General features: G+C 36.1%; 2 protein-coding genes across 3 annotated transcripts in view; one reads left to right on the top strand and one right to left on the bottom strand.

The window, feature by feature from the left end:
* The window catches only part of swt1 (SWT1 RNA endoribonuclease homolog), a 63985-nt gene that overhangs the window by 13864 nt on the left and 38875 nt on the right, over positions 1-11246 (top strand). For both annotated transcript variants that reach the window (XM_087298376.1, XM_087298375.1), the window contains one exon: positions 2298-2389. The gene's annotated coding sequence lies outside the window, so the exon portion shown is untranslated. The remainder of the gene's footprint in view (positions 1-2297; positions 2390-11246) is intronic.
* trmt1l (tRNA methyltransferase 1-like) lies at positions 451-11192 on the bottom strand. Its single transcript, XM_087298388.1, has 16 exons — positions 11121-11192; positions 9536-9667; positions 9400-9462; positions 9196-9309; positions 9016-9080; positions 7125-7281; positions 6697-6817; positions 6292-6371; positions 5928-6171; positions 5637-5849; positions 4258-4448; positions 3087-3165; positions 2793-2959; positions 2602-2667; positions 1153-1282; positions 451-1076 (listed from the first exon to the last, which is right to left on the bottom strand). Exons 1-16 carry the CDS (start codon positions 11179-11181, stop codon positions 884-886), a joined length of 2076 nt encoding a protein of 691 aa, XP_087154514.1. The 5' UTR covers positions 11182-11192; the 3' UTR covers positions 451-883.

Below are 11246 nucleotides of genomic sequence, written 5' to 3'. Positions count from 1 at the left end.
CACAGTTTAGCTCCTACTCTAATCAAACACACCTGCTTATAGATTCTAGTGATCTTGAAGACACTGATTAGCTTGTTCAGGTGTGTTTGACTAGTGTTGGAACAAAACTCTGCAGGGACAGCAGCCCTCAAGGATCAAGTTTGCCCATCCCTGCACTAGACAGACTTGAATTTATTATAATATCTCCTAACACAATCGGTTTCTATTCAAATTACCATACCAGTAAGTTAATTTTAGCACATTTTAGGGAGTTCTAGACACTGTACTACATAAATAAAAAGGTGTGGCGGTAATTTAAAAAATACTTCACATAGATCAAGCTGATGAATCATAAAACTGAAAACATACAAAACTCTTGGAAAGGGTGGAAAAAACACAGTTATATTCACATATTTTTTGTGTGATTTACTCAAGTGTCACTCTGATGTTCTCAAATTATGACAAGACAAATGAGGGAAGATGCTTTATTGATATTATACAGCACAACTGTTAAAATAATGAAGAAAAAACAAAGTGGAATAGAAAATCAGATCAACGTACACCTATAGTCTCCATAAATTATTTGAGTAGATTAAACATTCAAACATCAAAGAATAAAAGCCAATAATACTGTATCATTGTGAGCAAAGATGGTGAATTAAACACTGTAGAAGCCATTATGGATCAAAGCCTCAGTGCAATCCACAATAAACATAAAATGAAACAACAATTTTCATTCAAATGAATCGGTTTTCTTTTCATGAAATTCTCTTGCTGTTAAATCTGCAATAAACATGGATAAATCAGCAATTAAAAAGCCAAAGAAAGAGTAAGTGACCTCTTTGCTTTCCAAGATCTTCTAGACAAAATATAAATTCTGGTTTGGTTACATTCGCATCTGAAATCAGAGAGTTTGTCGTCGGTCTGAGCTGATAGCACTGCTCTGAGGAGCGGACGAGTAAGTGGGCACACTATATTTTGTTAGCACTTCTTTAAACTGAGCCAGGGTGGCATCAGTTCGCACGCCGGTTGGATCGAAGTGTGTACGGCTCACTCTGAACCCAGCCTCTGTCAGATACTGCAGGAACTTATTCAACCTTAGAGAGGAAAAGAAAATTATATCACAGGATGGCAATGCATGACTGTTTATGTAAAGGTTTTGCACTGACGTACTTGGGCATGTTCATGCCGCGAATGCTGTGCCGATGGATGCTGTAGTAGAACGCTGGATGCTCCAAAGAGGTGTCCGGTTTGACTTTTTTTAGCACATTCCCACCGTCGTCTCCTGTGGTCTTTCTTTTCCCTGAATACAAATGGTTCAACATATTTCAACTTTCGTTTATTATATTTGATGCGTTTAGTTTGTGTGTCCACTTTTATAGAAATAAAAATAACATTATGCATGTCAAATAAGGTGATAATAGCTATGTTTCCATCTAAATATGCTAATTCAATTTAAGCACAAAACTAAAATATTGCATAAAAGACGTGCAAATAAAGCAGCGTTTCCATCCTACTACAAACAAAATTGTCACTTCTAGATGAACTAGCGCCAAATATCATCAGTAAAAATGGAATTTACTGCAGTAGAAGAGGCTGCGTGAATCTTTTCTTTATTTAATTAATGACTTGCGCATCAGAAGACAAATGCTGACATGCAATGAACGTTTGAAGACACAGAGCACAGACTCTCTTGGTTCTGAAGGTAATTAATAACACTAATACTAAAATGGTTAAGGTGTTTTAAAACGACCAAAACAACATTTCAGATGTTTTACAGTGTGCTCAGCCTGCTGGTTTATCTATTCACACACATTTTCATCATTACATGATCTCTTAGAACAAAATCACATGACCTTTTTTTAATGTGCGTACTGGAATTTCATCTGTAAAAGTGTTTCCATTGTAGTTCATGCAAGTTTATCCTACTCAGTTATGTGCATATGTTATTAATGTGTGTTTTCAGAATTTATGTGCATCTTGGCGTTTTCATTAACCGTTTTATTTATGCGCATCTCCAAAATGCACCTAAAAATAGGCAGACAGAAACATAGCTAATGTCTATTTCGATTACTCCTAATCTCGATTATCTTTTCAAAAGTTGGGTCTAATTGACTTGCATAAGTAAATAAATCTATGGGCTTTCATACAAAATGATTTCAAAGGACAGTTCAGCCCCAAATTATTCATTTACTGACCTTAGACTTGTTCAGAAAAACGATTTGAGTTTCTTTTTGTTAAACACAAAAGAAATATTTTGAAAAATACTAATAGATGGCACCTGTTGAACTCCATAGTAATTATTTTTTCTATTACAGAAATCGATGGGACCCAGGAACCAGGATTCTTAAAAATATTTTCCTCTGGTTTCAATGAAAGAAAGAAACTCAAAGGTTTAAAACCACACAAGGTAATTTTCATTTTTTGGGTGAACAACCCTAATAATTTGTGTTTCAAATTCGAAATGAAGAGTAATGGGTTTGAAACAACATGAGGGTGAGGAAAAAAATGACCTTTTTTATTTTTAGGTGAATTAATCTTTTAGTTTAGGATGTCCTGGGGACATTTAAATTCCTAACAGCAGGGAGAAGAACAACAGATAAAAGATAAAGCAATCAATACCTGACTGGTCAGATGTATCTGCCTCTTCAACTTTCTGTAAAGTTTTTATGACTACACCACACTCCACTAGAGATAAAAATAAGTCAGTGTTAATATTCAAAATTAAAGGCAAAAGTGAAGTCAAGGCCCTGTTATTTCAGAAGATTACTGGAAAAACCAAAAAGTAATAGTCTAAACACACCCAAACACACCTTGATTGGAGAGGGCAGAGTGTCCCGGGACGGGGAAAGGCTTGAGAGTGGTGCAGTCAGCCTCACAGATCAAAGTCTTCACCAGCGGCTGTATGTCTTCCATATTGTGCTGCACAGCCGCAACCAACATCCGCCTCAGAAACCCAGTGTTAAACAGTGGACCACCCCTTAATGGATGAAAATCAAACAAACAAAGATAATATTAAAAAAAAGAAAATGTAATGGTGAATAATGAAGGAATCATGCATTACTAAGTCCTATCATCATCATCATCAAAATAAGACATCATCTCACCAAAGTGGTCCAAGTTCTACTGCCGTTTTTCCTGGCATACTCCCATGGCATTGGCAAGGCAGCTGTCTGTACAGGTTTTCTGTTGATACCACAAGCAAGAACATGCTTTAACTATTTAGGTACAGTATTTAAAGTTGAAGACAGAATTATTGACCCCTCTGTATATTTTTTCCCCAATTTCTGTTTCCTATAGATTTTTTTACCACATTTCTAAATACAATAGTTTTAATAACTAATTTCTTATAACTGATTTATTTTATCTTTGCCATGATGACAGCACATAATATTTTTACTAGATATTTTTCAAGATACTAGTATTTAGCTTAAAGTGTTATTTAAAGGCTTAACTAGGTTAATTAGACAAGTTAGGGTAATTAGGCAAATCATATAACAGTGGTTTGTTCTGTAGACAATCAAAAACAAATATTGCTTTATAGGGCTAATAATATTAACCTTAAAATAATAAAAAAAAATTTAAAAACTGCTTTTATTGGAGCCAAAATAACAAACAAATCAGAAAAATATTTGTTTACAATCACTAAATCACAAGATACTGTACATTCCTTGCATTGTTGAGTCTCTATGTTTACTCAAATATAGCAATGCCAGTACGTTTCGACTTTTTGTTCCATTTTTAGCCCCATGAGAAACATTTATCATAAATCACACAAAATTCAATAATTTGAAAATGTATAAATGCATATTGTTTCATTTCAGGGTTGGGTTTTTGGGTAGAGTGATAGAATATACAGTTTGTACAGTATAAAGGTGCTTATAAAAGTCTATAAGGCTTATAAAAGTCTATGGGAAGTAACCATAAAGACTGTGTACATTGTGACCACAGTGTTCTTAAAGCAAGGGAATTCAATTTTCAGTCAATTATTAATATTAAAGAAAATGCTGTGTAAAAATTCTTTGCTCTGTTAAACATTGTTTGGGAAATACCTGAAAAATAAATAAATAAACATATAATAAAATATAAATAAATCACAGGTGGGCTAATAATTGTGACTTTAACTGTATTTGAATTTGGCAGGTATCCATATTACAAGTACATCTCCATTCAAATTCAAACCCATAAGCTTTGCCAGTACTGTTGCCATATTTGACAATTTCGGCTTTTGGGACTCAATAAAGATGCAGCTGCTTATTTGCCAAATTGACTTCTTACCTTCCACCATACTTCCTGGCTTGAGGAACACCCTTTCTTCACACCATTGGCAGTGCAACAGCTGCCGCAGTTTTTTAGCAGACTCATCTGCCTGGGTGGGCCCTCGGAGAACTCGCACCACCACGAGGACAAAGTGCTCAAGAGCCACAGCTAACAGCACCTCAATCCCTTTGTTGCATCGGGCAGCTGCCCTGCATATACATGCATTAAAGTGTTAGTTCACGCAAAAATATTAATTCAGTTATTAATTAATCACCTTTATGTAATTCCAAACTCACCAGACTTATCATTAGAGAAATTTTTTTTGATATTTTGGGTGAAATCAGAGAGCTCTCTTATCCTCCACAGATAGCAATGGTCCCGACTTATACAAAAAAAAAAAAAACTCAAAACAGATGCCCTTCGGAATATTAGCAAACTATGAGAATGTTTTTGTGCAGATGTAAAACAAAAATGAAAACAGTTTCTTCTACTCAGTGTCAGTATATTGTGCACATGTTCATTTCCAAAATATACTGACACTGAGGAGAAAAAAACTGTTGAATAAAGTCGTCCTTTTTTTTATGTGCGCACATAAGTATTCTCGTAGCTTTATAATATGCCGATTGAACCACTAAACAACCACTTTTTAGTACCTTTCTGGACTTTGAACATATCCGGAGCATTTCCATCTCCGAGAGCTGTCGGATTTAATCCAAATTATCTTAATTTGTGTATCAAAGGCATTTAAAACAACATGAGAGTGAGTAAAGCTGCCTCTCCACTGCACACGACTGTTGGAATACGTCCCCTTGTGGCAGTCACACAGAATATTCAGTTTTATCGTGCACCTTGGGAAGTTGATTCTCGCAGTGGTGTCTGAGTGGAAAAGCCCTTATTCTCTGTGCATTCACCATGGTTGAATGAATGAATAGTAGAAACTCATCATAGACTGCTTAAAGTTTTGGAGGTAATGTGGAGACAAGATTAAAAATAATATTTTTTATTACTCATTTATAAATAGAATTTTTTTTGATATAGACTTTTTCTGATTTAAAAAAAACTACATAAAGCAAGTATTTCATATCTCATGCACACAGATCTGCTTGAACAACACTGTAATACATCATATCCGGTCGGCCGGTCTAGTCGCAGAAGTTCAAATAGTTTAACGAATCCGCAGTTCAAATGGAATCGGAATTATCCACATGTGGAGATGATCGGAACTTAGCTTCCGGACTACTCTCCATTGGAAATTAATGACTTTCGGTCTGCCGCTTGTCATGTGCAGTGGAAAGGCGGCTTAATTATTGACAGAATTTTCGTTTTTGGGTGAACAATCTATTTAACAAGATAGTTGGCAAACTTTCACTTTTTTTATCTAAGAAAGACCCACACACCTGGCCACTGACGCCAATACCATGCGTGCTGCCAGTTCCCTGTAATACTCAGTTCGGACGATCTGACAACCGTAATGTCGAAGTGTCACATTCAGGGATTTGGAGTAAAGCGAACCAGTGTCAGTTGATGTCACAGAGACTATCCCCAAGTTTCGAACATTGCGAAAAGCAGCGTCCAGATAGTTTATAGCCGTCCCAAATGGATCGAGATGTCTGATTTAAAGAAAATAATTATAATTATTGAATAGTTATTCATGGGTACTATGATTATTTTTGCAGTTATTCACTTACATGTAGTCAAAGGGTCTCAGGTGCATGATGACATTTGCATCCATTTTTACCACCTCCACGGAGGCAATGGGCGACTCTGGATCTCCTGCTCCGTCTAACTGCCGGCCCGTACGATTCCCCTCAACTCGGATGTGGTTTAGATGACAGTTCTCCTTGATCATCTTAACACAAGCTTCGTTTATGTCATTTATAGTAACTTTTACAGAATTACGCAGATGCTTTGCCCACTGCAAACCCATGATACCTACAAAAGGGATCAGTATTTAATGTAAATATTCATACAATTGTTTATCATATATGTAGCAGACAAATGTATTATTATCATCAGTTATCAGATAGTCTTTATGTAGCCTAGATTTCCTACCAGTTGCTCCAAATGCGTCAAGACATTCGAGTGGATTCCTCTCTTCAGCAAGAACTGCTAAAGAACAGAACACCAACTGCCTACAAATGTCACATAGAGACGATGTTTAGTTTTAGTCAGTAATAAAATAAGGACAATGTGAATATGAAGGTTATATTGTTTATGGTTTAACAACAGGCCTACATGGAGTCTGTTGATTATTGTTTAACAAATACATTATTAAGCATGGAAATATTACTACCACCATCATTCGAATGTTAAATATCAAGTAAACCTTAACCTCAGTTCCATTAATAACGCTAAGGCAGAAATAAATATTTGATTAATGTTGGCCGGACAATGTACACATTAAAATCTGATTATGAGACTTCTGAAGAAAATGCACAGTTCTCAAAAAAGCAACACCTGTTTGTCTTCATCTTGCGGCTGAAGTAGGTGTCTGTCTTCTGGGGTGTTGTGTGGTTGGGCAGGAGCTGGACATTGGTGCCCAGCTCTTTCATGATCTCATAGGCCTGTCCACATGGCACTACGAAAGACATATAAAATCACAATGGAGAAGTCTGGTACAGTTAACTTAAAGATTAAAAAGACAGAGGAGAGTAATAACTCCTAACATGCTATCTGAAAAGACATGAAAACATTATTTTCATGAAAACAATCCCATCATTCCACATCAAGAAACTGGCATCCAGTTCAGGCAGTTCTCTTTTGATGGCTATTGTCTCACCTTGAGCTGTGCTGTCAGCACAAATAATCTGTTATGTCAGTAAAGCACATCAAACCAGGAAGAGTCAATAACATTAAAAGATTTCACTCCGACAGTAAAAGCTCACCAGGTTCTTCAAATGGGACATCCAAGTTTCCTGAATAGCTGGCCTCTGTCTCACCCTTGTTGATGTGGCGTTTGAGATGACTGATCATGTCTGTCTTGCGAGCGATAGTGACCGAGCAAACCACACAGTGGTAATGAGCCACAAGTCTACCTGGAGTCTGAAGATGAGACAAAAATATAGACTAACAGAATATTTCAAGAGAATGAACAATGAATCATCTTTCCTGATTAACTGGCAAAGATAAATGCTTTCAATTTACAAGCAAAAAGGGCTAAAGGACATGGATATTTAAAAAAATAAGTGAATATATTAATATATAACAATTTCTGAACATTGCCAGGTATAAGAAACTAATTTGAGATAAGTTGAGCTTTCAACATGGAGGATTGTCCTGCTATAAGTAGCCATTACATGATGGATATCCAGTAAATATGTTTTGATTAAAATATGTCTAAAAGACAAAACATAAACGTATTGGCTAAAACTGAGCTGTCTGTGAAAATCTAACATATAACAATAGTCCAAAAATAGACTGGAATGATTGACCACACATTTAAAGTCTGTCTAATCTGCCTGTCTAGCTTTTTTAACATAGGCATCCGTGCTATACATGAGATCTAATAGTCCTTTTAGTCCTAGATTTATCAAAAACTAAATTGCTTGGTGAATACATTGTAGCTATAGAAAAATGAACGTGGCTAGCAATAATACTCAGGTTAGCTGTGGCATTAAACAATGCTCTATTGGTGCTAAAGGTAAAACTGGTTGAATAAAGTAAATAAATCCCCTGCATTCACCATTACACCACTAGCAGCCTTTATGCTTTATGTAGTTTAAGCCACATTTTGGCTGTACAATCCCGATACTGCAGCAAAAATGTATACTCATTAGACCAGGCATTTGGACTGCGCAATATTCAGTATGTATTCAGAACCATTGTTGGGCTTTCTGACAATTTCAGTCTTCTCTAAAAAGTTTGGAATCAATATATGTCCCCAAATACTTTAAAATGTTGACAAAGATTTCTTCCAAAGACTACTTGTTCTAACCAGTGTTGCCAGATGTATACTTTTTCCAGCCTAAAAGCTTTCCAAAACCCACCCAAACTCAAACAAAAATAATAGATTAATATTTTATTTAATAAATTAACCTAGTTATTGTAACGGTCATCATTTTTAACCACACAGCAACCAACACCAGCAGTCAAAAAAACACAACATAACTGGACCACATCGAAACACTGCCTCCCTCTCACTACACTTATTGTCATGTAGATTACACTACCTATTAGAGTAAGTTTTACTTTCAAAATAGGAAATAAGTTTATCCCATTTGGCGTTTTAAACTCTTTTGAACATAATAAGGTGCTGCTAGGGACTGGGAAGGGGGATCAAAACGGTCCTGTTCTTAATCGTGTTTAGTGTTGGTCAACTGTGGTAGCATCTTTTAATTAGGCAAAATTTATATTCTTTTTTTTTTATAGTTTTACACTTTCTCTTTGTTTTTATGTGCCCATGTAGTTTGTTTATTTATTTTCTCTGTAAAGCACTTTGTGCAGCCTTGTGGCAGTTGGAAACGTGCTATATAAATAAATAGAACTTGAACAATCTGGCAACACTGGTTCTAAAAGTTTTCCTTTAGTCTCCAGAAATTATAAACTAGCGGTTTCTGAAATACTCCCACCAGCACCAATAACCATTCAAGCCACGCTTAAAGTCACTAGAATCACCATTTCACATTCTGATATTTAGTTAAAACTTGAGAATATCTTCTTGACCATGGCTTGACATGGCTAATCATGACACTAATGTTTATTATATAACCTTGAGTATAACCTGAATTTAATCATAGTCCAAGCAGGCACATGGGGAGAAACACTTCAAAGCCTTACCTGGTCAGAGCCTAAGCTTGACTTGAGTTGCCTGCAAGGCAGATGACAGATACACATTCTTTGGCCTGTAGAAGGAGAAAGAAATATATTTCACTGAAGCAACATTATGACATGTATTAGATGATGAATAACTTTCAAATTCTTTTTTTTTGGTCAGAAAGAGCCAACAAGACTTTTTACCTTCAAATTCCACATAAACTTTCCAGTGCAAGTTCTGCAGGTGCCGTCTAAGCTTATGACTGTAACAGGCCTTAAACTTCTCTTCTGGACACAATGGACAAGATTTTCTCCCAGCTGTCAAAATGAGTAAATAGGTTGAGATCCAAGTGGTATAGCTGATGGTTTTAGCAAACAGACAGAATAAAGTGATACTTCTGTCTATACCTCCATTTAAATCCACAAGCATCTCAAGCCCTTCCAGTGTGGTCTGGATAGACACATGTCTCTCTGAAACAGACAGCGATGATTCATTTCAGGGAATTAACCATGCTGAGACACAATAGGGGAGTGTAATATTTACCTGACACAGCACTGGAGGTTGTGTTTTCATTTTTGTCCTCTATTTTCACTGAATTAGTCGAGGCTTCACAAGTGGAAATTTGCTCAGTTTCCTTAGATTCTGTCAGAATCGCACTACTTTCAATCACAGTGTCTGTTGAGATAAACAACAAATCCACAAATATTGCATTATGAAACATAATCAGATGTTCCAGTTTTGCTTACCGATTCAAATGATCATGAATTCATTCATTCATGTTCTTTTCGGCTTAGTCCCTTTATTATTCTGAGGTTTTTATTATTCGCCACAGCGGAATGAACCACCAACTTATCCAGCATATGTTTTTATGCAGCGGATGCCCTTTCAGCTGCAACCCATCACTGGGAAACATCCATACACACTCATACACTACGGGCAATTTTAGCTTGACCAATTCACCTATACCACGTTTCAGGACTTGTAGGGGAAACCGGAGCACCTGGAGGAAACCCACAATAACACGGGGAGAACATGCAAACTCCACACAGAAATGCCACCTGACCCAGCTTCTGGCTCGAACCAGCGACCTTCTTTCTGTGAGGCGATCGTGCTACTACCCACTCATGACGTCATGATCATGATTTATTTGGATTATAATTTCCATTCCTATTACATTCCACTGGTTTACTGTTCAAAAACTACAGTGTTAAAAACAAAACTGAGTTTCTTTAACTACTGTAATAGGCACTTTTATATTCTGTTTATTTATTTGTTTGTTTTATCTTAATACATTTTTAATCAAATTTTTGTTATTTAAACTATAAAAAATTAATAATTGTTTCAACAAAAATGCTATCCATCAAATGGGAGATTCCTTCCCGTAAATAAATTTTTAAAATCGTATAACTATGACTTAATACTTTTTATGACTTGTGTTATGATCAAAGCAGAGTTTCTGTTGCAAAAATTAAGAATTTAGATAAAAATTTTACAAATTATATAAACAATACAGTCATGAGCTATTGTATTTGTTTGTTTGTCTTTTCAAACCCCTTTTAAATGGATTTATCTTAACCACGTCGTTGTTTGGCATTTTATGTACATAGTAAATGAGCATAACATTTTGGTAAGCCACTCGCTTTGCAAAAACTGTTATAAAAATTGTTAAAATACATCAACTATACTGGAGCGCCCTCGTATGTTAGCCAACGCACATTTCCATGAAGTAACCAATCCCGCTTCCCGAGGATGATGTTTCTAAGCAGAACGGCCCTAGTGCGGAGCTCCGCAGTAAAGACCATTGCTACATATAAACATTACTGTTATTACCAACTTATAGATCAGCCCAGAAAATGCATCAATTGATTAAAAGTATTTACAGCCCAGTGAATTATCAGTTTTAGCTTACGTGCGATGATATACGTAGACGTTTTGAACATTTGCATTATTTACATCTAGGTCCTATGGTGGAGCTCCGTGAGGAGGCCTATATTTACTTTAGCAGTTTTGAAGTCGCATTAAAAATACATTGCATACCAATACACAATTTCTCAATGCTGAGTGTTATTTAGGGAACCTTTAAAACACGCTTGAATCATTTTATCGTAATTAATTCGAATATTTTTGCCTTTAATATTGGCGTCCTCCTGGTGAAGTTGCCCAGCGTCCTCTTCCTTGAGCTCCGCCATTTTCCTATACTAGCGTACGTAGAATGCGTACGTAAAGAGAGTTGTGGTGCGCACCAATCGTGTTC

Source organism: Danio rerio, chromosome 20 (assembly GCF_052040795.2).
Source record: "Danio rerio strain M-AB ecotype USA chromosome 20, GRCz13ab, whole genome shotgun sequence".
Lineage (NCBI taxonomy): Eukaryota > Metazoa > Chordata > Actinopteri > Cypriniformes > Danionidae > Danio > Danio rerio.
This window is presented reverse-complemented; position numbering and strand designations above follow the sequence as displayed.